The following is a 15,034-nucleotide window of genomic DNA, read 5'->3' on the forward strand; positions in this document are numbered from 1 at the left end:
GGCGTGTCTTGGGGAGTATTCTAGCATAAAGTCAGCCATTACCTGCCCCTTCATGGACAACCGGGGTTGGAATTCAATTCCATATTCGCTCAACTCTATGGCCCATTGAAGCATTCTTCCAGTTAGGTCCGGCTTGTGCAGGATGTTGCGAAGGGGCTGGTTGGTTAGCACGACCACCAGGTGGGCTTGGAAGTAAGGGAGGAGCTTTTTGGCGGCACTTCGAAGGGTCAAAGTTGTTAGCTTCATCTTTGAATACCTTGTTTCTATGTCCGCCAACACTCTGCTGACGTAGTAAATAGGTTTCTGCTCCTTGTGCGAGGGGCAGCGGAATAGAACAGCGTTAATTGCCCATTCTGATACAGCCAGATACATATACAATTTTTCTCAAGGGAGGGGGTTGGTTAGAATGGGTGGTCGCCTGAGATAGTGTTTGATTTTTTTGAAAGCGCTTTGGCAGCTATCCGTCCACCCGTTCGCGCCGACTTTTCGTATTGCCAAGAAGAAGGGTCGCAATTCATCAGTGAAGCGGGCTATAAAGCGTTCTAGCACGACGAGCTTGCCTGTAAGGCGTTGTAACTCATTTTTGCTCCTGGGGGGTGGTGTCTCCATGACTGCCTTAACCTGATCCGGGCTGACCTCTATCCCCATTTGGCTGACCATAAATCCCAGGAATTTGCTAGCACTTACGCCAAAAGCGCATTTGGATGGATTCAATTTCATGTCATACCTCCTTAAGAGGTGGAAGACTTTTTGCAAGTGGAGGGCATGCTCCTCTCGGGTTTTGCTTTTAACTACAATATCGTCAATATATACCTCCACTATGTGGCCGACTAGAGGTTTGAAGATTTTCGTCATCAGTCTCTGATAGGTGGCGCCAGCGTTCTTGAGTCCGAATGGCATGACTTTGTAGCAATAAAGACCATGTAGCGTTATAAAGGTTGTTTTTTCTTCATCGGTCAGGGCCATGGGGATTTGGTGGTACCCGGAGAAGGCATCCAAGAAGGAGAGCATTCCTTGTCCAGCAGTGGAGTCTACAATTTGGTCTATCCGTGGCAGAGGGAAATTGTCTTTTGGGCACACATTATTGAGGTTGGTGTAATCGACGCACACCCGCCATTTGCCTTCCTTTTTGGGGACCACTACCACATTTGCCAACCAATCCGAATATTCCACCTCTCTAATGAATCCGGCTTCCAACAATTTGTCAATCTCATCCCTGATAATCTTTTGCCTGTCTGAGTGAAAACGCCTAACCCTCTGCCGGACAGGCTTTGCTGTTGGCAAGACGTTGAGTCTATGAGAGACAATGGAGGGGTGAATTCCCTTCATATCAGAGTGCGCCCATGCGAAGGCACCATGGCTTTGTCAGAGGGCGTCTTGGATGTTCCGTGTCTCTTCTGGCGTCAAGAGGAAACTAATAAATGTAAGGTGAGTACTTTCTTCCGAAATCTGAATCGTCCGCAAGGGGTCCGCGGTCGGGGGATCTTTGTCTGTCGGACTCAATAATTGTTATTGGTCCAGTGCATGGGTGGACTCAAGGAGGGGTTTATCCTCCTGACTGGTTCCTACTTTTCTCGCTATCTGGTAGCATTGGCGAGCGACTAACTGGTTGTCGTATAGGTCGATTTGCCCATCTTCAGTGAGAAAGCTCACCATTTGATGATACGTAGAGGGGATGACTTTTATGTAGTGTAGCCATGTGCGTCCCAAGATGACATTGAAGGGTGATAAATCTTGTACCACCAAAAATTGTACGTTGAGAGTGACTGGGCCAGCTTGGACCGGCAGTATAATATCTCCCAATGAGGTAGTCGTTGCTCCGTTGAATCCGGACAAGATTCGCCTAGGGTTTACTAGGCCTGTTAGATCACGTCCCATGTGGCTAATTACCGACGCTTGTAAAAGATCAGACGAGCTGCCCGGGTCAACTAGGATGCGTCTCACGTCGAAGTCTCCTATCCCCAGGGACAGTATGAGGGCATCGCGGTGCGGTTGTAATATCCGTGTGGGGTCTACTGGGGGGAAAATGATTGTCCCGTCTATGGGCTGGGGGCCCCCACCAGTCATCCCAGGCTGTATGGAGTTGACGCGCTCCCGCACCAATGCTGCCCGCAACAGCCTCTGTCTCTTTCGTTTGGAGACGTATTCCTCATCCAATGGTCCTCCGTGGATATAGTTTATAACGGCTTTTGGGGCGGTTGGGATCCTGGAGGTCCCTGAGTTGTGATTTCGGGAAATGTCCCTAGCTCTAGCATCTGAGCGGAGGTACTGCTTCAAATGTCCCGCCCTTATGAGCTTTTCGACCAAGTAATGGAGGCTCCTGCACGTCTCTATTGTGTGACCATGCTCCTTATGGTAGGCACATTTCTTTCTATGATCCCTTTTGGATGGGTCCGCTCTGAGGGGTCCGGGCCACCTGAAGTCGGACAAGTCTTGAATCATAAGGAGTAGTTTTTCATAGGATATGGAAAGGGGTGTGAGGGGCGGCAGTTCTAAGCGGCTTGGCTTTTCCTACCTTCGACCGGACGGACATGGCCGGTCCGGAATTTTGGAATTTCTTTCCGCACCACTTCTGGATGCCTGGCCGACAACCAAGATTTGTTGGGTGGCTGCGCGCACGTCGTCTTCCAGCATTGAGTATTTGTTTGCGCGCCGGAACAGGTCGTCTATTGTCGTAGGAGGCTTCTTAGCGAGCGATTCGAAGAATGGGGTGCCCGGACAAATGCTTCGCTTGAAGATCTGAAGGATAGCATCCATGCTGGAAGCTTCTACTTGTAACACGGCTTGACCAAACCGCTTCACGAACTCTCTTAAAGACTCATTCTCCTGTATTTTTATGTTTTGTAGAGTGCTGATGTTCTGTTTGTGCCGAGCAGAGCATAAGTATTGTCCCACGAAAGCTTCCGACAGGTCTCTGAAATTATCAATAGAGTTGGGAGGTAGGCGGTGAAACCATGAGAGGGTCTGCCCTTGTAGGCTGGCAGGGAATACTTTGCATAGCAGAGCGTCGTTTCCTATATCGAGAGTCATGAGTTGTCGATAATGCATGATGCGGTCGAAGGGGTCGCTGGACCCATCATACGTGGAAAATTTAGGCACGAGGAATCCCCTTTGGGGGTCGTAATGAACAATATGAGAGCAAAAAGGCGTGAAGAGCATGTCGTCCAGCCTTTTGCTGATGGAGCTAGTGGGTGGCTCGTTTGGGAGGTTTCTCCCAGCTTGTCGTACCGCTTGGTGCGAGGGAACGTTCTACACCATGGGAGTGACCAGAGGGTCAGGTTGCGCTCCCCAGGTTGTGGCTGCTGGCGGCCTTGGCCTGCCAGGCTCCTGTGGGCCTAGCCTCGCGCACATCGCGTCTGACAACTGGGGTCTTTTGTCGCGTTGTCTCTTTGCTGAAAGACGAGTAGAGTCTAAACTTTCCTCTTGGGGAGCTTAATGCATGGGCGTGTGTCGCTCTTGTGGCCTAACGTTGCGTGTTTCAGGGATGGCTCCTGCTGTCCCAGGGTATATTGACTCTGGGTCAGGCCTTGAGTTTGCTCCCTGGCCTCTTGAGCGCTGACCGCGAGAAGGCCCCGTCGAGGAAGCCTGGATGCGTAACACAGCGTTCTCTTCTCTCAGTCTCGCAGTTTCCTAGAGGAAAGCCTGCATTTGTCGCTCGCTTTCCAACTGTCTTCTTTCGATGGCTTGGCGCCATTCGAAATAATCTTCGTCTCCTCTAGCCGACGAACGGCTTCTGGAAGGTGTGGACATCTTTGCCGTCGATTGAATCAGAGGATTCCCACAGACGGCGCCAATGTTGATGCCTTGCGTCCTAGTGATCCACGTTGCTGCCAAGTGGACGCACGCTTTCAACCAAAATTGAGTTCTGGCTCAGTCGACCCTACAAAAGATGTCCGGACAGGATGTCCGGACACACCCTCCGATGGTTTTGTTAGTCATGGTTCAAGAGATTAAGATATTGGCTTTTTTATCAGAAATAGCCAGCTTACCTTCCTCCTTGTGTGAAGGCCCTTTTATATAGTGTCAGAAGCTTTGTCTCCCTCTTTAATGGTAGGAAGACTTTTTGGTTCGTCATGATGCTTCTAGGTGATGGCAGGGTCATTATCACCCTACAGATGGCTGTCAGAGATCGTGGGAGGCGACTTGTCATCGCTCCTGTCCTTTCGCTCTGCAGGCGACGGAACGTGGGCTGTGGCAGGCTGTCGGGGATGACTCAGCAAGGCTTGCTTACTTCAGTCAATGATCCGGACAGAATATCCGGATAGGATATGCTATCGTCCGGACATGATGTTTGCGAGTGCCGTGTGCTCCTCCCTGAGGGAGTCCGGATAGGGGAGCGCGCCACGTGTCCTCTTGGGGAGTCCGGATGGAGTTGCTCCGGATAGCGATGTGCGCCACGTGTCATCAAGGGGAGGAGTCCCTACAACTCCTAGTCCATAAAATGTTTAGAATTCCAGTCAAACAACAGCCAACAACTATTAGCAAAGGAGGAATAACACACCTTGGTGCAACCATTATCGCAAACTAGGGCATACAAAGGACCACTGCTGAAAGATTTATGGCAAACCAGCAGATTGGAAACCAAGACACTCAACTGGAGATGATCGAGGTATGATAGCCACGACGGGAAAGACAAAGGAACAACAGACAACCGAGAAGTCCACTAGTCCACACCTCTGTGGAAAGAATCCTGATTTATTCACACTCCAAAGCTTCATTTCCAATTGAGAAGCTCCTAGAAATCAACTCTACCAATATGCAGCCCTAGTACAAGGCACTCCCTATGACTAACCCTCTTTCTGCAACTCTTCTCTACTTGTTACACCAACCCATACCCCTAGTGTATGGCGTAGGAGTGCGAATTCAAGTTATCCTTCTATGTTTAGTGGTTGTTTGACCAACTATGATTATGTCATGTCACCATTTCTTCTAAGATACTATTTGCAATAATGAAAATATCAGTAATAACGGATATATCGGTACTTTGATTTTACGAATATATCAAAGATATATTTTGATATGAAATATCAAAGATATATTTTAATATAAAATATCAATAAATCAAAAATTGATCAAAACTCATTGAAATATTGTGAAAAGTTCCAAAAAAATTGATATACTTATAATATAAGTTGTGATATAATGTTTATAACTTGAAAACATAGTTTATGCATATTCATCTAATTTTGATGTATTTAATGATATAAGAGAAATTATGATAATTTGTATAATCAAAATTAATTAACTTATAATATTTTTATAATATATGGTTTATATATTTAATACTGATAATGTACATATAAAAATATGTTCAATTTATATTGTTAAGCATGGTTAGTATGTTGGTAGTGGGTTTTTTTCTATGAGCGTTCCAATTCTCTTCACATTTACATTACCTTTTTAAAATGCAATCCCTGCAATACCACATTGACAACTGATGACATAAAAAAGGTGTATTTAACCACAAGAGTCTCAGGAGATTCCCAAGCGTGCAAAGCGTGATAGGTTGGCTTGGGTTGGTTGGCACGAGAATGTGGGTTGGGTTGGAGATTGGGCCCATTGCAAGATTATTATTTTTTTTTTTTAAAAAGAAAGAAATGGATGATGTGGCACTAAAATATCAATACACAAACCAAAATATCGTGAAAATATCAACATATCACCAATACATTGGCAAAAAAAATGTCGATTTTATGGAAATATCATGCCTCCTATATTTTTCTTGCATGTATCATGTTGGAGGTTGCCGAGACATGATATATCGCAACATTTTCATCTTTGACTGTTTAGAGGATAGTAAAACCCTCATTTTACAACTCACTAGGGCATCTTTGTTTTTTTGGTGCTTCTTTTCCTTTAGAAAAATTTTGTTTTAGGTTAGACTTTTTTCTTCTTTCTTTATGATTTTTGTAGGTTTTAAGGCTTAGAGGTCCATCCATGAAGAAGCTTTAAGAAGATATTTGTAGCTAGACTCTCCCACTAATTTGAGGGCCATTCAATGTAGTCTCCATAGGCACAAAGCTCTACTCGTTCTCATGCCCAAGAAGAGGAATAGGAAATAAGATAACACATATCAAACAAAATTAATAATAAGCTCTCTATTCAAAATAAAAAATGTTTTATTATTAAAAAAATAACAAAACTCTATTATGTTCTTGTATTCGTTTTTTCATAATCAAAAGCTTCATAGTACATTGTATATATATAGGAAAAAATTATTGAAAATAGGTTTTCTTAGAGAAAAACATTTTTTTCATTAACGGGTTCCTTAATTTTTCATAATGCAAAGAGTATTTGAACGCCCTTTGGAGACCCCACTGAAGAAGCAAAACTTCAATAATTTGATAAGAATAGTAGTTTATTTTATATATTTAGCTCTCCAACGATGAACTTTTCAAATAACAAAGCTTAAAAAACATAGGTGGTGTATTTTTTATTTTTTTTTTATTTGATTCTAAATTGAACTTAAAACTACATAGTACTCAATATTAATTATTAAGTTATTTGTTTTTTTAATATTTTATTATAAAGAAAGAAAAAAATCAATATGTTACTTTTAGCATTAAAAAAATTCAAATATTTTGATTTTTTCTGTTCAATAAAAAAATTTAAGAAATAAGTAATAAGTCCACAAAAAGTAAAGAAACAAATAATTTGAAATTTGAAAGCAAATTACTTTTAGTAAAAAGTTAAAAAAACAAATTCCAACGTAGTCTGTTAAACTACTATTACAACACTTCCTTGTGTTTTCGCAAGCCACTAAAGTTAAATTCACATAGAAGAAATGAATGACAAAGTGGCAAGAAAACTAGGAAGTCGATGATGTCTCTCTCAATTATGGAAGCCACGTGACTATGCTTATGAGGGATAAGTTCCCCAAGACAAGCCATTGTAGAAGGCATTTGAGTTTTTTCTTTTTCCCTTGCTTCTTTTTATTTTTGTCTAATGCATACTCCACCTGCAATTGAGTTTGAAATTTTAAAAAAATAAATTAAATACAAAACTAGACAAGATAAATTAAGTTTAATTTAGCTATTAGAGGAACTAGTGTTTCTTACTTGACAAATACAACTATGATGAAGGAACTATACTTCCTTTACTTCAGCTTTGCCATTACAGCTTCCTTACTCAATTTTGTGGTAACCCTGTCAATATGATCCTCAAGTGTTGGTGATTTCAAAGTCCAAAACTGTTACTTAGTACTAGTTTACATAAAAAGGATAGAGAATATATGGCCAAGTAACTTTTTTTATTTTAAGTTTCCGATGGTACTACCTTATAACATATGTTCTCCACATTGAGATGCATTTCTTCATGGTTATCTTCTTTTTTGTCCTCTTCTTCATCAAAGTCATTTTCATCCCAGTTACTAGGCATCCATGTAGTAGATGCCAAGTACTAATTACTCTAAACTGTAGTAAGTTGACAAAAAGATCAATAGTTTGTTGATACATGGTTTTATGCCATATGAGCAAATATTTAAAGAAAAAAAAGGAAGAAAGCATATAGTGAAAATTTCGATGGATAAATGCATTATGAAATACAATTCTAAGCCAACTTCTCCAAATATTGATTGTACAATTTTTTATTTTATTTTTTATTTTGTCCTTTTCTTATTTTCTACAACTTTTAAGTGGTAATATGTACAAAACATTTCAAAACAATGATGAAATTTAATAGCTCGAAGATAAAAAAATATACACACCTTAATTTCTGCTAAATCTTTGATTCGATCCAAAACTCTCATTTCTTCATCACTATACATACTAATTTCAAGGGAAGCATATATTCTTCTTCAAGGAACCTTAGAAATCCATAGAAAACCAACAAAAGTAAATTATTTGATAAGAAATCCTATGCTAATATAGTAGATACCAAAAAAAAAACGAAACATAAATCTAGACATGTTAGACACTAACCATAACAATATAAAATAGTAACTAGTACAAATTCCATCATGTATTTGACTTCCTATTCATTAAATTGCATCTAGAATGGAAGCATTCTCTATGCCTTGTAAAAAAATTTCTTTGTAAAAAATGATTTTAAAGATATAAGAAATATACGACATTTCAATATCAAATGGCAACAAAGAAGTTAAGTTTGCCTCAACCTTGTATTATGATAAATTATTTTATATAGTAAGTGTTAAAACCTAAGGGAGAAGTATTTTTCTTAGAGAAAATCTTATAACTTTTATATCAAATTAATGTCAGTGCCTTTTTTTTTAATCAATTGCATATGCACTAAAAATTAGTATCAATTTAGCTTAAACCTAGATAAGCATTTTAATTTTTGAATACCAAGACAAGTATATTATCTTCACCTTAATTATTCATGTTTGATTAAACTCAATGTATTCAAAGGTCAATATAAGAAAAGTCAATTTACTCTCACAATAACATGCCCTAATTTCAAGGGATAGGGCATACGCCTCTAAATTTTATTTATTTTTACATTTAACTAAAAATGAATAAAATTGCCAAAAAAAAATATGAAAGTGTAAAATAAATATAAATATACAAAAGATTTCCTCAACTTTAAGAGGAATCTACATAATTTCAAAGAATGATATTTTGTATTCAAAGATGACTTATACTTGAAAACATTTTTTTTATGAAAAATACATGCTTCAATCAAAAGAAAGTAGGTGATGATGGGAAAAAGAAAGTAAAGCATTAGGATAGAAGACAAAAAATTTATTGTCAATGAGAGACCTAAAATTTGGAAGTTTGCCCCCAAAGAGTCTAAAATCATGCAATTCTTAAAGGACACTTCAAGAAGTAATTTATACATGAGGAGAAAATCATTCAACCCTCTTAGAGAGTTTAATCACTAACAAGTCATAAAGACACAATTACGACCCAATTCATTTAAGGTATCTTTAATCTATAAAAATTTGTTAAATTTTATCTATTTAAACAAGTTATAAGAATAAATGATAATTTTTGGCTTATAAGCATCCTTATTTACTCAAAATTTAAATAATTAAACCAATTAAAGTAAATTTAAAAACCGTAAATTTCAAAATATTTTATAAGAAAAACTAAAGGCTAAAGGTTTACTTTATCTTCCATCTTGCAAACATATTCAAATTTAAAAATAAAATAGCTAGATTAGTTAAGATCTAAACATAAAATTAAAAATTAGAGTCTTAAATTAACCAAAATAATATATATATATATATATATATATATATATATATATAGATAGATAGATAGATAGATATATTTAGAATCTTAAACAAGTAAAATAAGTTAAAATCATATTTACAAGCTTAATAAGTTATAGTCATGTTAATGGATTAGCGGTGTTAGTCTATACATAATCAAATCTAACCATTTATTAAAGTTATATAGGTTGCATCATATTGCTTGTATAACAAACATGTTGTCTTCATCTTAATTCATCTCCTAACATAAGGGTTAAATTGGTTTTGTTCAAATTGAGTAAATTTTTAATATTATTTATCTCAACACATGACAAAAACACAAAATAGCATGACCAATTGTCATCTATACTTCCCTCATCTGTAATTGCTTTCTCTTCTCATAAAATTTAAATCATAGGAATATTTAAAAGTCAAATCTCCAAACTAGGGAAAATCAACTTAACTCTAAATAGGAACAAGTTTCTATCTCTATTGAGATTTTTCTTTTTGTTCTTTGTCTTCTACTAACAAAAGATTGCTTAAAATAGTTAATTTTTTCTATGTTATTCCACCATACCATTATAACTCTCAAAGTTGAGATCAAGGATACCTTTCTTCCAAGCTCAACCCTAAAGGAAAATTGTATACCCAACATTCTCACTAAAGTTGGCATGAAGCATACAAATATTTTCTAACCCATCAATAAAATTAATGAAATCCAATCTTTTCCACATGCACTACTTAGCAAATAAATAAAGAAAATAAAAAACCTAAAATATGAAGAAGGAGCAATTACAAATCAAGTACTAAATTTCTCAATATCCCAACAAAGAAAAAATAACAAGAAGGAAATTCAATTCCAAAATCATGAAAACATTCACATGATTTTTTTTTCAATAATTAAATAAAGGAAATACCAAATGAAAAAAATTGAAATCACAAAAAGACGACAATGAACATGAACTTGTTTTGTTCAATAGGGTTACCTTGATAATAATCCCATTAACTAATAAGTGATTGATCTCTAGAAATATATCACAAAGATATAGTTTGCTAGTGAGTGGATTGCAAAAGGGTTGGCTCAAAGGTGAGGATAATGGTCACCAGACACAGAAATGATGTAAATGATAGTAACTAAAAATAATAATATTGTTCAATTGGTGAAAAAGAAAAAAAGAAAAAAAAAAAAAGCAAATGGTGGTAAATGAGGTGATGGTTAGTTGTGATGGAAAGAGGTTGGTGAATATTATAATGGTTAATAATGATTGTGATGAGATGTTAGATAAACATGGGGTTGTGGGTGGCTATGACAAAGGATTTTAATGGTGAATTTTTGGATAGATGAGCAAAGGTTGCTTAGAGATAAAGATATGAAAAAATGTTGATGTGATTTTGTTAGGAATGACAACATTAGTATTATTAATGTAGGCAGCAACAGTGGAAAAGCAAAAAAAAAAAAAAAACATATTTAGAGCTTATGGTAAAACCCTATTTGAATTCAATTCTAAGAAACAAAAAACTTAAAAAAAAAAAAAAAAAAAAATTGTTCCTGCTTTGACCAATTAAATAGCTTATGACTTCAAACAAAAAGCATATAAAACTATTTAATGTTTTATGAAAGTCTTATAGTACCAACGTTCTCCTTTGAAAATTATGGCTTTATTTTTTTACTTTAACTTCCATTTAAATCCAAAATTAGAGCTATTCTTAAGAGAACTAAGACAAAACTATAGTATAGAGTAAGCTAGGGTTAGATGGCTAACATCCTAGCGGCCAAATTTATGTCAAGTTTTTCAATTGATCCTAAATTTACTCCTACTTTATTAAAACTATTCAAACCCAAGCTAATAAGAGTGAGATTATCTTGTTACCATGAAATCAAGACAAAAGATATCTTTAGTTAAGATCCAATACTAGATAAGAGTTTCCAATAATAAATTATATATGACAAGTCAACAAAAAGAAATAAATATCATTTAATAAATTATGAAATACAACTCATAAACTAAAGAAAATAAAATTTACATTTATTGTTTACATGATACATAAGAACGATTAGCTAATGGTTAAAAAGGTGAACATCTTTACTTTTAAAAATAAAATAAAATAAAATGTGCATCTGAAACTTAATAAATTAGCAACATTTGATTATATTTGATTTCTAATATGATTATATTTATTATAAATAATAGATTTCTATGTATGTCATCACTAATTCAAATCCAACTAAATCTAGTTTTTTTTTTTTATTTTGTGACCAAAATGACTTGGATACACATACACACATATAGTATTCAAAGTGAAATATTGTCATATCTACACACCATTGTGCTTTAGCTTAATCCCACACAATTCTAATAGCAACTATATACAATAAAATGCAAATTAAACTAGCTCATGATATAATAAAAAATAACAAGAGAAATAAAGATAAAAAATGGGACATGTCTTACCTACATCTTCCGACAATGCTGATCAATCTACTAATCTTCATATTAGAAAATTACAAAATCAAACTAAGAGCTTACTTGGTGAAGAGCTTTCTCCACACAAATTTGGCTAAAGCCACTAAGATTGACCCAAACCACAAAGATTGACTCAAGCCACTTTATTTTTGGCTGAATGACTTGGACTTATTTATAAGCCCTTGACTGCTAACAAAACCAAATCATTATCGATGTGGGACAAGTATTCTAAAATATAACAAATTCTTAATTGAGTAAAAACCAAAAAAAAAGTTACACCATGACAAGTAAGCTAACCATCATCTCCTCCACCAAATCTATGTCAAGTTTTTCAATTTACCCTAAATTTACTTCTACCTAATTAAAATCTACTCAAACTCAAGCTAAATAGAGTCAAATTGCTTGATTACCACGAAATCAATAAAATAAATAAATAAACCTGTCATTAGTTGAGATTCAATTCTATATAAGGGTGTCCAATAATAAGTTAAATACAACAAGTCAACAAAAAGAAATAAATATGGTTCAATAAATTATGAAATAAAATTCAACAACTAAAGAAAATAATAAATATTGTTCACATGATGTATAAGCCTGATTAGCTAATGCTTAAAAAATTGAACACCTTTACTTTTTTTTTAAAAGACAATAAAAAAATATAAATAAATAAAAATAAATGGATTGATGAGACTTGAAATTAGCAAGATTTGATTATACTCGATTTCTAATGTGACTATATATACTATATATTATAGATTTTTATGTTTATTTATATGTTTCTAATAGCACCAAACATATATAGTAAACTGTAAATTAAATTAACTCATAATATAAAGAAAAATAATAAGAGAAATAGAGATAAAATAGGGGATATAATATTTATGAGGTTTGATAAGAATTTCTTACCTACATTCTTGGGCAATGATTATCAATCTATTAATAATCTTCATATTGGAAAATAAAAAAACCAAATTGAGAATATCTTACTTAGTAAAGAGCTTTCTCGATATAAAATTGGCTAAAGCCATTAAGATTGGCTCAAACCACAAAGATTGACTAAAGTCACTCTATTTTTTAGTTGAAGAACTTGGACTTATTTATAAGCTCTCAAGCCTTAGAAAAATCAAATCATTATCCATGTTAGACAAGGAATATAAAATATAACAAACTCCTAATTGAGTAAAAACCAACAAAACTCCACCTTGTGGAATTGTTGCCACTACCAACTTCTAAAATTCCAAAAAGAAAAAATCAACAAGTAACCATCATCTCCTCCAAGCTCCTTCAAACGCCATGCATCTAAAGTTGCTCAAATTCATACCATTATGTCAACAAATTAAGTAGGCATTTGAATCTTCATTTTTAGTCTTCTAACTGCAACTAAATTTTACTATTGTTGAAGTACCTTAATTCAAATATCTTCTTCATCTATCATTTGTAGGTCATTATCTGTCTTATTAATTAACATTTGTTTTGGATCAATTGTTATTATCTCAAGCTCTACCTATTCTGAAATAGTCATGGTATTCTTCTTTTAGCTTGGTAGATTCATCAAAAGTCACATTCTTGCTAAAAATTACTTCTTTCAAATTTGAACCCAAGTCAATATTTTTTTCATGCCTAATCTAAACACCAAAGGCAATATCTTTTCACGTTTATACTAAGCGCCATGAATATTGTTCTGATCTTGTCTCTCAATTATAATTTAGATTCTTCCACATGAAAGGAAGCGGTGGAACCAAAAATGTGTAAGGAATCATAATCATTTATAGGTTTTTTCTACTATACCTTAATAGAAGTTTTACCCTTAGTTGTACTGGATAGGACATGATTGATACATACGTAAACAACTATCTTAATTAAAAAAAAAAAAATTGCTCAATCCAACTTTTGAGTATGTGTGTGTGGGTGGGTGGGTGTGGGTGGTATTTCTAACTATGAAGTGTCGAATAATACCCTCATTGGGACATAGGAAAATGGATCATTTGTATTCACCATCATTATCTGATCTCAATATTTGATCTTCTTATGAGTTTTGATCATTTTTTTCCATTTCAAAAACATTCTCAAGATTTCATCCTTATTATTCATGACATACACCCAAACCCTTAGAGAAGTCATCAATGAAAATAACAAAATAGTGAATACCTCCCAAGGAAGCTATTTTAGTTAGCCCAAATATAATGTAAGATACTTTTAGTAAGATTGGTTGCAATACCAAATTTAACTCTTATTTGTATTCGAAAAAAACAATGCTCACAAAATCCTAGTTTGCAAGTTTTCACACCCTTCAATTTACTTTTTTCACTAAATTTTGTAAAGTCTTTTCAACTGCATGTCCTAAATGCATATGTCATAGCCTTGTAGTTTCCAGCTCTTTATCATCATTAGTAGTTATAATTGTTGATCCAACAATCATACTGCTTTGAAAGTAAGATGAATTATTCTTCCTTGTTCCTTTCATTACCATAATTTTATCTAACATAACTTTCAAAATCTTATTTTTCATAGTAATAGTGAACCTTATGGATTCTAATATTCTAATGAGATGGGATGCTTCTTCATACTATAAACATATAGAACATCTGTCGAATTTTAATCAATTTGTCATGAATCTTTAACTGGATGGTACTATAGGGATAACCCAGATTACTTTGTTCCCTATACCCAAGACCAGTTAAGGTGCATGCAACTTTCCTAGGGCTTTTAGATTGTAGCAATGGAAGCATAGATATCAAAACTTTTCCTAAAATCTAAAGTTCAATGTTTTACCTCATATTTGGATGTTCTCATATTCCTATCAATGAAAAATAAGTCAAATCCATAGGGAATCTTATAAACAAAGCAATATTTTGCCCAATAGCTCCTCTTTGATTCCAATTACTCAAATGGTCAAAATCTCACATAGGGTCAAGGTTGTGGTTCTCTCGCGCTAATGAACAAGAAGCAAGAGTAAAGCTCTAACCCCTTAAAAGGGGTATTTATAGGTTTCCCATGGGCTTTAGTGACTAGAGTGCACCTTGGGCTTGGATCACTTACTCTAGTCTAAAAAGAGTTATAATTGATTAATTAATCCAATTCGGCTCCAATTAACCAATTAGATCAATCCAAAAAAATCGTTTACAAGTTCTTATGTAATCTTACATATTTACCAAAATGCCCTTTGTATACAAGTGAACTAAGAACTCATATAACCCTTATCAAGGAATATGAGTTTAAGCAAAGATAATAGAGACCCATAGGAAAATACTGGCTCTCTCATTATCTAATTCTGAAGCTGACTCAACATCCCATTATGAGTTTCCAATGCTTTATGTATCTTACAACGAGACATAAGTGTTCAATCTATAACCTACTATCCACTATATGTAGCTTCCTCATGAACGGGTGTCCTCAATCTAATAAGGTGAATGCTATC

General features: G+C 35.1%; 1 protein-coding gene and 1 long non-coding RNA gene across 2 annotated transcripts; both read right to left on the bottom strand.

Moving 5' to 3' along the window:
• Window positions 1-1,509: 1,509 nt before the first annotated feature.
• Window positions 1,510-3,159, bottom strand: LOC117926120. Its single transcript, XM_034845196.1, has 2 exons — window positions 2,516-3,159; window positions 1,510-2,416 (listed from the first exon to the last, which is right to left on the bottom strand). Exons 1-2 carry the CDS (start codon window positions 3,157-3,159, stop codon window positions 1,510-1,512), a joined length of 1,551 nt encoding a protein of 516 aa, XP_034701087.1.
• A 3,782-nt stretch (window positions 3,160-6,941) lies between these two features.
• Window positions 6,942-11,743, bottom strand: LOC117927129. The gene is made up of 5 exons (XR_004653292.1): window positions 11,605-11,743; window positions 7,706-7,804; window positions 7,276-7,412; window positions 7,059-7,145; window positions 6,942-6,958 (listed from the first exon to the last, which is right to left on the bottom strand). It is a non-coding gene; the product is annotated as an uncharacterized LOC117927129 (long non-coding RNA).
• Window positions 11,744-15,034: the final 3,291 nt, after the last annotated feature.

Source organism: Vitis riparia, chromosome 12 (genome assembly GCF_004353265.1).
Source record: "Vitis riparia cultivar Riparia Gloire de Montpellier isolate 1030 chromosome 12, EGFV_Vit.rip_1.0, whole genome shotgun sequence".
Lineage (NCBI taxonomy): Eukaryota > Viridiplantae > Streptophyta > Magnoliopsida > Vitales > Vitaceae > Vitis > Vitis riparia.

What these genes read in the sequence shown, in the direction of transcription:
- LOC117926120 (XM_034845196.1), bottom strand. Translation starts at nt 3,159, where the DNA reads ATGCTCTTCACGCCTTTTTGCTCTCATATTGTTCATTACGACCCCCAA. An exon ending in CCATGTCCGTCCGGTCGAAG is followed by an intron (nt 2,417 to 2,515) that starts GTAGGAAAAGCC and finishes GTCCGACTTCAG; the next exon opens with GTGGCCCGGACCCCTCAGAG.